This window comes from Mustelus asterias, unplaced genomic scaffold (assembly GCF_964213995.1).
Source record: "Mustelus asterias unplaced genomic scaffold, sMusAst1.hap1.1 HAP1_SCAFFOLD_3899, whole genome shotgun sequence".
NCBI lineage: Eukaryota > Metazoa > Chordata > Chondrichthyes > Carcharhiniformes > Triakidae > Mustelus > Mustelus asterias.
The window spans coordinates 9,321-26,022 of record NW_027593844.1 but is presented as its reverse complement, the minus strand read 5'-3'; the positions used below and the strand labels follow the sequence as shown (position 1 = coordinate 26,022).

Here is a 16,702-nt window from a genome sequence, read left to right as displayed (position 1 = left end):
CAGAGGGTGGTGGTTGATAGTAAATATTCATCATGGAGTGCGGTTACAAGTGGTGTACCTCAGGGATCTGTTTTGGGGCCACTGCTGTTTGTAATATTTATTAATGATCTGGATGAGGGTATAGTTGGGTGGATTAGCAAATTTGCTGATGACACCAAAGTCGGTGGTGTGGTAGACAGTGAGGAAGGGTGTCGTAGTTTGCAGGAAGACTTAGACAGGTTGCAAAGTTGGGCCGAGAGGTGGCGGATGGAGTTTAATGCGGAGAAGTGTGAGGTAATTCACTTTGGTAGGAATAACAGATGTGTTGAGTATAGGGCTAACGGGAGGACTTTGAATAGTGTGGAGGAGCAGAGGGATCTAGGTGTATGTGTGCATAGATCCCTGAAAGTTGGGAATCAAGTAGATAAGGTTGTTAAGAAGGCATATGGTGTCTTGGCGTTTATTGGTAGGGGGATTGAATTTAGGAGTCGTAGCGTTATGTTGCAACTGTACACAACTCTGGTGCGGCCGCACTTGGAGTACTGTGTGCAGTTCTGGTCCCCACATTACAGGAAGGATGTGGAGGCTTTGGAGAGGGTGCAGAGGAGGTTTACCAGGATGTTGCCTGGTATGGAGGGGAGATCCTATGAGGAGAGGCTGAGGGATTTGGGATTGTTTTCGCTGGAAAGGTGGCGGCTAAGAGGGGATCTTATTGAAACATATAAGATGATTAGAGGTTTAGATAGGGTGGATAGTGATAGCCTTTTTCCTCTGATGGAGAAATCCAGCACGAGGGGGCATGGCTTTAAATTGAGGGGGGGTAGTTATAGAACCGATGTCAGGGGTAGGTTCTTTACCCAGAGGGTGGTGAGGGATTGGAATGCCCTGCCAGCATCAGTAGTAAATGCGCCTAGTTTGGGGGCGTTTAAGAGATCCGTAGATAGGTTCATGGACGAAAAGAAATTGGTTTAGGTTGGAGGGTCACAGTTTTTTTTTAACTGGTCGGTGCAACATCGTGGGCCGAAGGGCCTGTTCTGCGCTGTAATGTTCTATGTTCTATGTTCTATTTACCCTGTACGTTCTACTTTGGTTTGTCCTTCCAAAGTGCAATATCTCACACTTGTCTGCGTTAAATTCCATTTGCCATTTTTCAGCCCATTTTTCTAGTTGGTCCAAATCCCTCTGCAAGCTTTGAAAACCTTCCTCACTGTCCACTACACCTCCAATCTTTGTATCATCAGCATATTTGCTGACCCAATTTGCTGACCCAATCTCATCAGGTGTTGGTTCATTCCAAGTCCAGTTTTCACCCCGAAAAGGCTGTCCTTTGTAACAGGCTATCCAACAATGCAGCAAAGGCCAATTCTGTCAGCACGTGAAACTCTGCCTGATATTTCCCTTTTCACTCAAAGGTAGGTCCAGTCAAATGTGGTGTGTTCCTGGAGACCAGGAAACAAGATTGTAGTGACTCAGGACTGGAAAGGAACATCGTTTCTTCACAATGCACCATAAAAGGGCGGCAGGGTGGCGCAGTGGTTAGCACTGCTGCCTCTCAGCGCCAAGGACACGGGTTCGATTCCTGGCTCGGGTCACTGTCTGTGCGGAGTCTGCACGTTCTCCCCGTGTCTGCGTGGGTTTCCTCCGGGTGCTCCAATTTCCTCCCACACTCCAAAAGACATGCTGGTTAGGTTGGATGGATCGGCCATGATAAATTGCCCCTGTCCAGGACTGACAGGTAATTAGACAGGGATAGGGCCTGGGTGGAATAGTTGTCAGTGCAGACTCGATGGGTCGAATGGCCTCCTTGTGCACTGTAGGGATTCTATGAGTCTGTGCCTATCATTCAGCAGACCCAGTCCTGGGCCTGCCTTATAAAATCCTCAGGCAGTGAGTTCCAGCCGGGCAGGCACTGCCTGTTACCAGGGGAACTCAACAAGCTCCCCAGGGAGATCAGTGATTCCCCATGGACCATGTGGAGGTTCCCACACACACCTTCTGGTCTCCGTAACTCAGCGCCACACGGCTCACGCCACGGACACGCCACATGCCACACGCCACGGACACGCCACATGGCTCACGCCACATGGCTCACGCCACATGGCTCACGCCACATGGCTCACGCCACATGGCTCACGCCACATGGCTCACGCCACATGGCTCACGCCACATGGCTCACGCCACATGGCTCACGCCACGGACACGCCACACGGCTCACACCACGGACACGCCACACGGCTCACACCACGGACACGCCACACGGCTCACACCACGGACACGCCACACGGCTCACACCACGGACACGCCACACGCCACACACCACGGACACGCCACACGGCTCACACCACGGACACGCCACACGGCTCACACCACGGACACGCCACACGGCTCACACCACGGACATGCCACACGGCTCACACCACGGACATGCCACACGGCTCACACCACGGACACGCCACACGGCTCACACCACGGACACGCCACACGGTTACACCATGGACATGCCACACGGCTCACACCACGGACATGCCACACGGCTCACACCACAGACACGCAAGCGTCCAGTTGGCGCAGTAATAACACACTCCTCAGTGAGGCTGAGATGGTTTGGAGGTTATCACAGTTCTGGAATGGATGGATTGATCTCCCTGTGAGGCTCATTGAGTACGTGTTCCCCTGTCCACCTCGGTGGGAACCACAGGGGCGTCCAACAGAGGATTTAAAACCTTATCTAAGTATCAGGAGTCGAGTACAGAAGATGGCATCATCGCGTGGGGAGCCCGGGTGCTTGTCCCACGTCCAGACCAGCGACCAATACTTCAAAAATCGTACAACAGCCACCCAGGAATTTCCAAGATGCAAATGCTCTCGAGAAGCTATTCCTGGTGGCCTGGCAGAGACAATGATATCAAATGTTTGGCGATCAGTGACTAGTGGTGTGCCTCAGGGAGCAGTGTTGGGACCGCAGTTGTTTACGATTTACATCAATGATTTGGAGTTGGGGACCAAGTGTAGTGTGTCAAAATTCGCAGATGACTCTAAGATGAGTGGAAGAGCAAAGTGTGCAGAGGATGCTGAAAGTCTGCAAAGGGATATAGATAGTCTAAGTGAGTGGACGAGGGTCTGGCAGATGGAGTACAATGTTGGTAAATGTGAGGTCATTCATTTTGGTCGGAATAACAGCAAAATGGATATTATTTAAATGGTAAAAAATTGCAGCATGCTGCTGTGCAGAGGGACCTGGGTGTCCTTGTGCAGGAATCACAAGGAGTTGGTTTGCAGGTGCAGCAGGTAATTAAGAAGGCAAATGGAATTTTGTCATTCATTCATTAAAAATTTATTATTAGTCACAAGTAAGGCTTACATTAACACTGCAATGAAGTTACTGTGAAATTCCCCTAGTCGCCACAGTCTGGCACCTGTTCGGGTCAATGCACCCTAACCTGCAAGTCTTTCAGACTGTGGGAGGAAACCGGAGCACCCGGAGGAAACCCACGCAGACACGGGGAGAACGTGCAGACTCTAAACAGACAGTGACCCAAGCCGGGAATCGAACCTGCTGTGAGGAGCAGTGCTAACCACTGTGCCATTTCATTGCTAGAGGGATGGAGTTTAAAAACAGCAAGGTTATGCTGCAGCTGTATAAGGTGCTGGTGAGGCCACACCTGGAGTACTGTGTACAGTTTTGGTCTCCTTACTTGAGAAAGGATATACTGGCACTGGAGGGGGTGCAGAGGAGATTCACTAGGTTGATTCCAGAGTGAGAGGGTTGGCTTATGAGGAGAGACTGAGTAGACCGGGACTATACTCATTGGAATTCAGAAGAATGAGGGGGGATCTTATGGAAACATATAAGATTATGAAGGGAAGAGATAAGATAGAAGCAGGGAAGTTGTTTCCACTGGCAGGTGAAACTAGAACTAGGGGGCATAGCCTCAAAATAAGGGAGAGCAGATTTAGGACTGAGCCGAGGAGGAACTTCTTCACCCAAAGGATGAGGGGTGGCCTAATAGAGGTGTATAAAGTTATGAAAGGCATAGATAGGGTGAACGGTGGGAAGCTTTTCCCCAGGTCGGTGGTGACGTTCACAAGGGGTCATAGGTTCAAGGTGAGGGGGGGTGGGGTGGGAGGTTTAACACGGATATCAGACGGACATATGTTACACAGAGGGTGGTGGGGGCCTGGAATGCGCTGCCAGGCAAGGTGGTGGAGGCGGACACGCTGGGAACGTTTAAGACTTATCGAGATAGCCACATGAACGGAGTGGGAATGGAGGGATACAAAAGAATGGTCTAGTTTGGACCAGGGAGCGGCGCGGGCTTGGAGGGCCGAAGGGCCTGTTCCTGTGCTGTATTGTTCTTTGTTCTTTGTTGTGAATCTGTGGGAATTCACTGCCCAATGAAGCAGTTGAGGCTACCTCATTGAATGTTTTTAAGACAAGGATAGATTTTTGAACAGTAAAGGAATTAAGGGTTATGGTGAGCGGGCGGGTAAGTGGAGCTGAGTCCACAAAAAGATCAGCCATGATCTTATTGAATGGCGGTGCAGGCTTCAGGGGCCGAATGGCCTACTCCCGCTCCTAGCTCTTGTGTAAAACCTGATCAAGTGGTGCCAAACGTGCCAGGAAAGCCAGAAGCAGCAGCCTCGATGCACCCTGGGGAATGGTGAGGGCAACCCTGGCTAAGAGTACATGCAGACTTTGCACAGCCACTTCTCATAGAATCCCTACATTGCAGAAGGAGACCATTTGGCCCATCAGGTCTGCACTGACTTTCCGACAGATCTTCCCACACAGACCCTATCCCCATCATCCCATGTATTGGCCCCATTAATCCCCCTAACCTACACATCTTTGGACACTAAGGGACAATTTAGCACGGCCAATCCACCTAACCTGCACATCTTTGGAATGTGGGAGGAAACCAGAGCACCCGGAGGAAACCCACGCAGACACGGGGAGAATGTGCAGACTCCACACAGACAGTGACCCAAGCTGGGAATCGAACCTGGGTCCCTGGTGCCGTGAGGCAGCAGTTGAGGAGAAACTGCGCCACCCATAAGCTCCAGGTTTTTAATTCGCATCGACACCCATTCAAAATGGATCGACGCACGCAACGGACGGTCTCTCCAGCCTCTTACAATACTAAAGAACAAAGAAAGGTGCAGCACAGGAGCGGGGCCCTCCGAGCCTGCGCCAATCATGATGCCCTAACTAAAAAAACCTGCCCCTACTCGGTCCATATCCCTCTATTCATGTACTCATTGTATTTCGGGACCCATCCCATTATTCCGTAGAGAAATTCAGTTAATCTTTTAGTACGCATGGTATACCCGAGGTTTTTGTGGCAGACAATGAGACCCTGTTTACCAGCAGAGTGTTTCAGGCCTTCACGAGTACAAACAGAGTAAGGAACATCTGCACAGCACCCAATGGTGATGAGACCACAGGCAAAAAGCTGGAGAAGGCCCTATCATCACGTGAGTACGAGTTCCCCTGGTAGCAGGCAGTAGCCTGCCCAGCTAGAACTCACTACCTGAGTCTTCTATAAGGCAGGCCCAGGACTGGGCCTGCTGAACTGTAGGCAGGGATTGGTGTGTATACACCATGGTAGTGGTTTTACTTTGCCTTCTGTAAATAAACTATGTTCCTTTCCAGTCTGGCTTCCTGAGTTATTACCACGATTCAGGCTAACACATTGAGTGCGGTGCTGAGGGGGTGCTACACCCGTCAGAGGGGCTGTCATTCAAGGGCAACCCAAGAGGTCCCACACCATTGTTGAAAGAAGTGTTGGGGAATTCTCCCCAGTGTTCTGGAGTTAAGATTTATTCCTGAATCAACATCGCTGGAATGAATACCTGGTGGTTAGTGCGTTGCTGTTTGTGAGGATTGCTAGCAGAGGGTGGTGTTTCCTACATTACGAATGACTGCACCTTCTAAAGTGTCTGACTGATCGCAAAACTCACTGGGACATCCCCAGGGTTTGGAAAGACGCGCTACAAACACGGTTGTTTTTGTCGTTGGAAGGATCTCGGGTTGCAGTGACAGCTGTGGTAGATGGGAGAGAGGGAGGCATTAGGATCGGTGTTGTATCCAATCCCAACATGAAACTGGCCAGGGCGGGAGTGACAAAAATCACTCTGCTCTGTGTCAGGAAGTCACCCAAAGCCAGGTAGAGTTTGAGTCTGTTACGAAGGGGGAATTCACGGTGTCTCAAGTGGGTAATTAAATCGGTTTACAGGCTGCCTGGGGAGTGTGGCATAACAACTTAAACAAAAAAAACATCTGCAGTCTATACAACGTCAGACTTCTCTGGAGAACACGTGGGGCTGTCAGGGAGTGAGATTTGGACAGTTCGTCGGAATTGGGGGGGGGGGGGGGGGTGGGGGATGTGTGTGTGTGGGGGGGGGGTTGTATGTGTGGGGGACGTTGTCTACGTGTGGGGGGGGGGAATGTGTGTGTGTGTGGGTTGTATGTGTGGGGGTTGTATGTGTGGGGGACGTGGTCTACGTGTGGGGGGGGGGAATGTGTGTGTGTGTGTGTGTGTGGGTTGTATGTGTGGGGGTTGTATGTGTGGGGGATGTGGTCTACGTGTGGGGGGGGAATGTGTGTGTGTGTGGGTTGTATGTGTGGGGGTTGTATGTGTGGGGGACGTGGTCTACGTGTGGGGGGGGGGAATGTGTGTGTGTGTGGGTTGTATGTGTGGGGGTTGTATGTGTGGGGGTTGTGGTCTATGTGTGTGTGTGGGGGGGGGGGGGACACAGAGACAGGGTATCACAGCTGAAGCATGAATGTCCAGTGTATGGATTCCTGACACTAAACAAACCCAGCAAGGACAGCAAGCTGGTATCTGACCCTCGTCAATCCTGACACCACGGGGACGTTCCGGCCGCGGTCAGATCCATCTCAACAACTCGTGGACTCTCATTCGCCAGATTCTCACCTCTGCCTCGCTTCCCGCAAGCCTCACCGTGTGGGGGGGTCGTGGACTGATTGCAGTTAAGGTGGGAAGGGAGAGAGAGCTCCCCACTGCCCTTGGCCTGTGACATATTACAGTGAGAAGCCTCACAACGCCAGGTTAAAGTCCAACAGGTTTATTTGGTAGCACGAGCTTTCGGAGCGCTGCCCCTTCATCACGGAGTCAGGGAGTGGGATTTGGATAGTTTGTCGGAATTGCGGTGAGTGGTGGGGGGGGGGAAACAGAGAGACACTCACCTTATGAAGAAGCAGCGCTCCGAAAGTTCGTGCTACCAAATAAACCTGTTGGACTTTAACCTGGTGTGAGACTACTTACTGTGCCCACCCCAGTCCAACGCAGGCTGCAAGATAGAGAAACATTGCTCCACCCTGCGAGTCTAAACTCCACAGCAGTTTCCTTCCACCCCCTCATCTCCACCCATCACCACATCCTTCCATTCCTTCTTCCCCTGTGTTTATATCCAGCTTCCCTCTTCACTACAGCAACACCATTCACCTCAAGCACTGGCTACGGGAGTGATCTCCACATTCTCCCCACTCACTGCAAACCAAACTAGTTACCCAGCTGTAACCCAGTCAAGGTGCATCACTCCTTCCCCTTTTCCCTGGAGTGACGGCAGAGCGGGAGAGAACTCCTTATTCCTGATGCCCAACAGAGGGAAGGATGAGCAGATAAATCCCTAAAAATACAAACCTCCTCGGCTCACCAACGAGGTCAACGGGATGGGCCATCTCCACCAATCAAACACCAGCGTCTGGGCCATCTCCACCAATCAAACACCAGCGTCTGGGCCATCACCACCAATCAAACACCAGCATCTGGGCCATCTCCACCAATCAAACACCAGCACCTGGGCCATCTCCACCAATCAAACACCAGCACCTGGGCTATCTCCACCAATCAAACACCAGCACCTGGGCCATCTCCACCAATCAAACACCAGCGTCTGGGCCATCTCCACCAATCAAACACCAGCACCTGGGCCATCTCCACCAATCAAACACCAGCGTCTGGGCTATCTCCACCAATCAAACACCAGCGTCTGGGCCATCTCCACCAATCAAACACCAGCGTCTGGGCCATCTCCACCAATCAAACACCAGCACCTGGGCCATCTCCACCAATCAAACACCAGCGTCTGGGCCATCTCCACCAATCAAACACCAGCGTCTGGGGTTAAAGGAGGAAGTGTTGGTCCAATTGGACACTACACTACCCAGTGTTGTTTATAAAACATGTCCCAAAGTACTTCACTGGGCCAGAAACCAGACAAAGCCTAACACTGAGGCACATTCCGAGATACTAGCGACAGGTGACCAAAAGCTCGGTTGGTTTTAAGGAGGTTCTTAAAGGAGAGAGTGTTGTGGGGCGATTCAAGGAGGGAATTCCAGAGCTCGTGGTCCCCCGGCAGCTGAAGGCACGGCCGCCAATGGTGGAGCGATGGGAATCGGGGGATGCTCAAGAGGCCGGAATTGGAGGAGCGCGGAGATCGCAGAGGGTTGTAGCAGCTGGAGGGGGTTACAGAGATAGGGAGGCGGTGTAGGGGGCTGGAGGAGGTTACAGAGATAGGGAGGGGTGTAGGGGGCTGGAGGAGGTTACAGAGATAGGGAGGCGGTGTAGGGGGCTGGAGGAGGTTACAGAGATAGGGAGGTGGTGTAGGGGGCTGGAGGAGGTTACAGAGATAGGGAGGGGGTGTAGGGGGGTGGAGGGGGTTACAGAGATAGGGAGGGTGTGTAGGGGCTGGAGGAGGTTACAGAGATAGGGAGGCGGTGTAGGGGGCTGGAGGAGGTTACAGAGATTGGGAGGCGGTGTAGGGGGCTGGAGGAGGTTACAGAGATAGGGAGGCGGTGTAGGGGGCTGGAGGAGGTTACAGAGATAGGGAGGGGGTGTAGGGGGCTGGAGGAGGTTACAGAGATATGGAGGGGGTGTAGGGGGCTGGAGGAGGTTACAGAGATAGGGAGGGGGGAAGGAGCTGGAGGAGGTTACAGCGAAAGGGAGGGGGTGGTAGGGGCTGGAGGAGGTTACAGAGATAGGGAGGGGGTGTAGGGGGCTGGAGGAGGTTACAGAGATAGGGAGGAGGTGTAGGGGGCTGGAGGAGGTTACAGAGATAGGGAGGCGGTGTAGGGGCTGGAGGAGGTTACAGTGATAGGGAGGGGGTGTAGGGGGCTGGAGGAGGTTACAGAGATAGGGAGGGGGTGTAGGGGGCTGGAGGAGGTTACAGAGAGAGGGAGGGGGTGTAGGGGCTGGAGGAGGGAGGGGGGAAGGAGCTGGAGGAGGTTACAGCGATAGGGAGGGGGTGTAGGGGCTGGAGGAGGTTACAGAGATAGGGAGGGGCTGGAGGAGGTTACAGAGATAGGAAGGGGGGAAGGAGCTGGAGGAGGTTACAGCGATAGGGAGGGGGTGTGGGGGCTGGAGGAGGTTACAGAGATAGGGAGGGGGTGTAGGGGCTGGAGGAGGTTACAGAGATAGGGAGGGGGGAAGGAGCTGGAGGAGGTTACAGAGATAGGGAGGGGGTGTAGGGGCTGAAGGAGATTAGAGATAGGGAGGGGGTGTAGGGACTGGGGTAGGTTACAGAGATAGGGAGGGGGTGTACGGGCTGAAGGAGGTTAGAGAGAGAGGGAGAGGGTGTAGAGGTTGGAGGAGGTTACAGAGATAGGGAGGGGGTGTAGGGGCTGGAGGAGGTTACAGAGATGGGGAGGGGGTGTAGGGGCCGGAGGAGGTTATAGAGATAGGGAGGGGGTGTAGGGGCCGGAGGAGGTTACAGCGATAGGGAGGGGTGTAGGGGCCGGAGGAGGTTATAGAGATAGGGAGGGGGTGTAGGGGCTGGAGGAGGTTACAGAGATAGGGAGGGGGTGTAGGGGCTGAAGGAGATTAGAGATAGGGAGGGGGTGTAGGGGCTGGAGGAGGTTACAGAGATAGGGAGGGGGTGTAGGGGCTGGAGGAGGTTACAGAGATAGGGAGGGGGTGTAGGGGCTGAAGGAGGTTACAGAGATAGGGAGGGGGTGTAGGGGCTGGAGGAGGTTACAGAGATGGGGAGGGGGTGTAGGGGCCGGAGGAGGTTACAGCGATAGGGAGGGGGTGTAGGAGGTTACAGAGATAGGGAGGGGGTGTAGAGGCTGGAGGAGGTTACAGAGATAGGGAGGGGGTGTAGGGGCTGGAGGAGGTTACAGAGATAGGGAGGGGGTGTAGGGGCTGGAGGAGGTTACAGAGATAGGGAGGGGGTGTAGGGGCTGGAGGAGGTTACAGAGATAGGGAGTGGGTGTAGGGGCCGGAGGAGGTTATAGAGATAGGGAGGGGGTGTAGAGGCTGGAGGAGGTTACAGAGATAGGGACGGGGTCTAGGGGCTGGAGGTGGTTACAGAGATAGGGAGGGGGTGTAGGGACTGCAGGAGGTTACAGAGATAGGGAGGGGGTGTAGGGGCTGGAGGAGGTTACAGAGATAGGGAGGGGGTGTAGGGGCCGGAGGAGGTTATAGAGATAGGGAGGGGGTGTAGGGGCTGGAGGAGGTTACAGAGATAGGGAGGGGGTGTAGAGGCTGGAGGAGGTTACAGAGATAGGGAGGGGGTGTAGGGACCGGAGAAGGTTACAGAGATAGGGAGGGGGTGTAGGAGGTTACAGAGATAGGGAGGGGGTGTAGAGGCTGGAGGAGGTTTCAGAGATAGGGAGGGGGTGTAGGGGGCTGGAGGAGGTTACAGAGATAGGGAGGGGGTGTAGGAGGTTACAGAGATGGGGAGGGGGTGTAGGGGCTGGTGGAGGTTACAGAGATAGGGAGGGGGTGTAGGGGGCTGGAGGAGGTTACAGAGATAGGGAGGGGGTGTAGGGGGCTGGAGGAGGTTACAGAGATAGGGAGGGGGTGTAGGGGCTGGAGGAGGTTACAGAGATAGGGAGGGGGTGTAGGGGCTGGAGGAGGTTACAGAGATAGGGAGGGTGAAGCCATTAAGGGATTTGAACAGGAGGATACAGATTAAAATGAAACATCAAGCTGAACTGTAGACATTGGGGACTGTTAATCTGGATTGACGAAGACGGACAGACACACACACACACACCACGATGTAGATCACTCCGATATGTAGACTATCCCAGGCTCGGATTTAAAAACTACTTCAAGAGGGTGATGCAGGTTAATAAAAGAAGATTTGCAGAGAGGAAGCTTTTACCTGCCGTATTTCGGAGCCCATCGCCAGCTACCCTGCCAGCTGCAATATCCACAGGTTCGGAGGGAGCTTGGGGTCTCTGCTCTGATTTCTCCTGGGAGACGCTGGGAGGTACACCAACATTGGGATGTGCTGGAGGAGGTGGAGGCCTTTTGACAGCTCCCTGCTGTTCAATCCCAGTCTGTGGCTTGGGAAGCTCTGCTTGGGGAGATGGTTTGCCCTCATCCTCCTTGACCCTGCTAGCCTGAGCTGCTGGAATGAAGCTCTCTCCATCTGTGTCTCCTGGGATTTTCGCTGGAGAGGGGCTGCCCTTCAGGGGCTCCGTCACCCCCGCCGGGGCCTTCAGAGGCTCCGTCACTCCAGCCGGGTTCTTCAGGGGGTCCGTCACCCTGGCTGGGGTCTTCAGAGGCTCCGTCACCCCCGCCGGGGCCTTCAGAGGCTCCGTCACCCCCGCTGGGGTCTTCAGAGGCTCCGTCACCCCCGCCGGGGTCTTCAGAGGGTCTGTCATCACCGCTGGGGTCTTCAGAGGGTCCGTCACCCCCGCCGGGGTCTTCAGAGGCTCCGTCACCCCCGCCGGGGTCTTCAGAGGCTCCGTCACCCCCGCCGGGGTCTTCAGAGGCTCCGTCACCCCCGCCGGGGTCTTCAGAGGCTCCGTCACCCCCGCCGGGGTCTTCAGAGGGTCCGTCACCCCCGCCGGGGTCTTCAGAGGGTCCGTCACCCCCGCTGGGGTCTTCAGAGGGTCTGTCACCACCGCTGGGGTCTTCAGAGGGTCTGTCACCACCACTGGGGTCTTCAGAGGGTCAGTCACCCCCGCCGGGGTCTTCAAAGGCACCGTCACCCCCGCTGGGGTCTTCAGAGGGTCTGTCACCACCGCCGGGGTCTTCAGAGGGTCAGTCACCCCCACCGGGGTCTTCAGAGGGTCAGTCACCCCCGCCGGAGTCTTCAGGGGGTCCGTCACCCCCGCTGGGGTCTTCAGAGGCTCCGTCACCCTGGCCGGAGTCTTCAGGGGGTCCGTCACCCTGGCCGGGGTCTTCAGAGGCTCCGTCACCCCCGCTGGGGTCTTCAGAGGCTCCGTCACCCTGGCCGGAGTCTTCAGAGGCTCCGTCACCCCCGCTGGGGTCTTCAGAGGCTCCGTCACCCTGGCCGGAGTCTTCAGAGGCTCCGTCACCCCCGCTGGGGTCTTCAGAGGGTCCGTCACCCTGGCCGGAGTCTTCAGAGGGTCCGTCACCCCCGCTGGGGTCTTCAGAGGGTCCGTCACCCTGGCCGGAGTCTTCAGAGGGTCCGTCACCCCCGCTGGGGTCTTCAGAGGGTCCGTCACCCTGGCCGGAGTCTTCAGAGGGTCCGTCATCCCCACCGGGGTCTTGAGGGGGTCCGTCACCCCCGCCGGGGTCTTCAGAGGCTCCGTCACCCCCGCCGGGGTCTTCAGAGGCTCCGTCATCCCCGCCGGGGTCTTCAGAGGCTCCGTCACCCCCGGCGGGGTCTTCAGAGGGTCCGTCACCCCCGCTGGGGTCTTCAGAGGCTCCGTCACCCCCGCCGGGGTCTTCAGAGGCTCCGTCACCCCCGCCGGGGTCTTCAGAGGGTCAGTCACCCCCGCCGGGGTCTTCAGAGGGTCAGTCACCCCCGCCGGGGTCTTCAGAGGGTCTGTCACCCCCGCCGGGGTCTTCAGAGGGTCAGTCACCCCCGCCGGGGTCTTCAGAGGGTCAGTCACTCCCGCCGGGGTCTTCAGAGGGTCAGTCACCCCCGCCGGGGACTTCAGAGGGTCCGTCACCCCCGCCGGGGTCTTCAGAGGGTCAGTCACTCCCGCCGGGGTCTTCAGAGGGTCAGTCACCCCCGCCGGGGTCTTCAGAGGGTCCGTCACCCCCGCTGGGGTCTTCAGAGGGTCAGTCACTCCCGCCGGGGTCTTCAGAGGGTCAGTCACTCCCGCCGGGGTCTTCAGAGGGTCAGTCACCCCCGCCGGGGTCTTCAGAGGGTCAGTCACCCCCGCCGGGGTCTTTAGGGGGTCAGTCACCCCTGCCGGGTCCTTGAAGGGCTGTGTCACCCCAGGCGTTGACTTGACAATAAGGGCTGGAGTTTTGACGAGTACGGGTGTGGACCGGACGATGACCGAGTGGGTTTGAACTGCTTGTGGAGCCACGGCCTTCACTTCCCCCAGAATGTGCTCCCTCTGCACTGTCGAGCGACGGATCATCTCCTGCAGAGGGGAAGAACCTTCATTCATGGAAAGGTCCTCCGTATCGACACGGTCAGCCAGAGCTCGAGTGTCCATTAAACATGGAGTGGCAGAGGGAGCAGCTGGAGGCAGGTCAGGATGGCCCACGGGGGACGAGGCTGCTGAGCTCTCGGAGCTACATTCTGGCCCACGTCTGTCCATTTCTTCCACTGTAGGTTTTTGCTGATCAAACGGGAGCTGGTCAGAGGCAGGGGGAGAAGGGGAAGGGGACATTTCTGAACCTGAAGATGCCATTTCTCCAACAGTCACCTTTGTCTGATCGCCGTGCTCCTCCCTGGTGTGAGCCAGTTCAGGTGAAACTTCCGGCTGTTTTCCCTTCCCTTCAGCAGCTCTGGGTGGTTGCCTTACAGACACACCCTGTCCCTCGCTGGGCGCCAGGGTCTCCGTAACGTTTATTACTGGGACCAAGACAAGTTTCTCAAGACCACTCGAGTCAGAGACCACCTCCTTTTCATTCTTGTCTCTCTGTCCTGCAGAGCCACGTACTGGACCTGGCTTCAGATCCTCAATAACTGTATCATCCGATTCCCCAGAACTATCCACCTCCATGGTCTCCAGTGCTTCAGGGAGGACACGAGCAAGAACTCCCCCTGCTTGAGTTTGCAAGCTCCCCTGGCTTGGAGCAGATTCTTCACGTGATTGGGAAGATTTTGGAGCAGTAAAAATCTTTGTCTCCTCTTCCAGGTACCAGGAGTCATCTGTCCGGCTTCTGGGTGAGATCTCTGCTAAGAATGGACTGCTCGTGTCTGCCAGATCAATCGGATGCTCCTCTGCAACACCTGCTGGAGTTCTGATGGATTCAGTCATTCGCACTGATGTCTCCTGAACCTTGTCTGGAGCAGGCTTCGGAGGCAAATCAGTGCAAACCTTTCCAGGGGACAGTTCAGCAGCTCCAGCTGTACTGGCTGGCTCCATCGCCCTGCCTGAAGGATGCTGGGCCAAGTTCATTTCAAGATCACAGATGGGTTTCCCTTTATCCCGTGGCTCAACAGACAGGTCCCAAGGATTAGAATTAGAAAAGTTGTTAACTGGCCCACTAACAGAAGGTTCAAAGCTTTTGAAAGCCACTTGCATGGATGATGACTTCACATCTTCTTCAATGATGTTTGGCTTGAAGGCATCTCCTCTTTTGGTCTTGCTCTGTCCGTCATGAACCTCCTCCAGAGTGTCTGCTCGATTGTGAGATAGGCTGCTTGTCTTCAAGTCATCAGACTTTTGTCCAATAGCAGCAGTGCCTTCAGCTTTGGTTCTGGATGTCATTTCAGCCAATGAGCTTCTTTCAGCGCCTCCAGCGAAGAGAAAAGGCTTCTTTGGCCCTTCCAAATCCACCCTGTGCTCATCCAAAGTCAACAAGGGCTCCAAGGTTTCTTCTTCACACGTTCCCTTCTCTTGCATTTCAGTAAGAAGTTCAAAAGGAGAGTCAGGACTGAGCCTTTCCAAGGAATCCTCTTCCTGCGAGGAGTCAATGGAAGAAGGATCACTTTTTGCTGCTTCCCCAGGAACTTGCTCTCTCTCAGTCCCAGGCTGTCCTCTTACTTCTGTTGCCCCTCCTGCTGGCACCTGTCGACTTTCCTGCTTCCCAAATATCAGCTCAGGCTGCCTCATCCAACTGTAATCATCAAAGACGCTTCCAGGGGCAGGGCCTCTCAACACTGCCACGTTCTCGGATTCACTGCCGAAGCCCTGAATGAACTCAGCTCCCAGAGGTTCCTTCGCCAGGTCCGATACGGCGGTCTTATTCGATGGCTGGGTCAAGGCAGGAGATTGGCCTTGAGTCAAGAGAACAGCAGAGGTGGTAACAGTGCTGGCCTGGGACAGAGAGCCGAGAGGGGAAGGTGGAAAAGGCCCCAGCGACCCCGAAACGCTCACACAGCTGGGCTGGTCAGAGAGGAGCGTTTGGAGATGCGCCGATCTCTCTGTGAGCAGACAGCAAGAGAAATTCAGAAAAACCATCAAACAGACAAACCAGTCTTGCAGCATGCAATACTCAGCGGGAAGGGGGGGGGAACAGAAGTGATCTCAGCAGCCATGCATGGGAAGGATACTTGGCTTGCAATACTTTCACAACAGCAATGCAACAATCTGACAGAATGCTTGCCCTTTGCGGGACCAGATAGGGAGGAACAGGACGGCAACTAAAAATAACAGAAAACTAAAGGAAGACAAAAAAAAAACAAGACAACATTGCAGCCACTGAGCGGGCAATGGAACTTAGTGAAAAGGATGTGTCTCATTGGATAATCCTTCGCCTTTTGAAAGGGCATTGTCACCACTGACCAAACACAGGTCCTTCTGCCCCCACCCCACCCCACTCCCCCCCCCCCCCCCCCCCCCACCCCCACCCCCTTCCCCACACAGCAGGTACGTCCAACATTGCATTACAGGAACACCAGGCTGGAGACAATCCCCTTTAAAATGGCCCATCAAATCATCCCAACAGACGCACAAAGCAAAACAAAGCCAAACAGTTTGGAGTGGAGAAAGTGTCTCCTCAAACTCTACCAATTCTGCACAATAGCCCGTGGTCTCCACCTGAACATTTCAGCTGCGATAGTCAGTAGCTCCCACTCTGTCACTGTGTCCCCCCATTGCGAGGGGACGGTGCTATTCTGGTATATGTTTAAGGTGAGGGTGGTTTAAGAGTCAGTGTTTTATGAGAAAAGAGTTGATTTATCTGGGAAAACATGCAGCAGAAGGCGGAGAGCAGGATAATAACTGATTTTAGCGGGGGGGGGGAGGGGTGTGTGTTGCTTTGTAGAGTTAATGGACCTTTTGTTGATTTAGGTTCTGCTGGGATTTTAGACTAGGTGTGCAGGGTCGTGGGAGTTTGATTGACAGGGACAGAGTCACGTGCTGGGGGCTAAGTTCCAGTGTCCTCTGTGGAAGGATGCACAAAGCCTGGGCTCACCCACTGGGCGAAACTCCTTTCAAAACCAGTCAGAATGTATATGCAAGGGACTGGATGGAAATTTGGTAAACAGAAGGGGGAGGTTGAACTTGCCTTCAGAGACAGGGTTAGAGGAAGAAACCATATCTGAAAGATATAAAAGTTACAGATGGTTAGGCCAGGAGGGAATGGATAAGAGAGGCTGAGTCAGGTATCAGGGTAAAACACACAACCTCCAGAGAGATTCCTCTTCCCCTACACCTCTCCCCCAGCCCTCAGTACAGAAAGGATTGGAAATAGCCCTCCCCTTGGAGTATACTACATCTTCCCTGGTCGCTACTGGTTACTGATACCCTCAGAATATAGCAGGTCAGAGGCTGGGAATCCTGCGGTGAGTAACTCACCTCCTGATCCCCCAAAAGCCTGTTCACCATCAAAGAACAAAGAACAAAGAAAATTACAGCACAGGAACAGGC

The 16,702-nt window shown here is 54.6% G+C and overlaps 1 protein-coding gene across 1 annotated transcript; it reads right to left on the bottom strand.

Annotated features, from left to right (window-relative positions):
- Nucleotides 1-10,777: 10,777 nt before the first annotated feature.
- On the bottom strand, nucleotides 10,778-16,464 carry LOC144490838 (uncharacterized). Its single transcript, XM_078208534.1, has 2 exons — nucleotides 16,337-16,464; nucleotides 10,778-15,251 (listed from the first exon to the last, which is right to left on the bottom strand). The coding sequence occupies exons 1-2, from the start codon at nucleotides 16,369-16,371 to the stop codon at nucleotides 11,054-11,056; spliced, it is 4,233 nt and encodes a 1,410-aa protein (XP_078064660.1). The 5' UTR covers nucleotides 16,372-16,464; the 3' UTR covers nucleotides 10,778-11,053.
- Nucleotides 16,465-16,702: the final 238 nt, after the last annotated feature.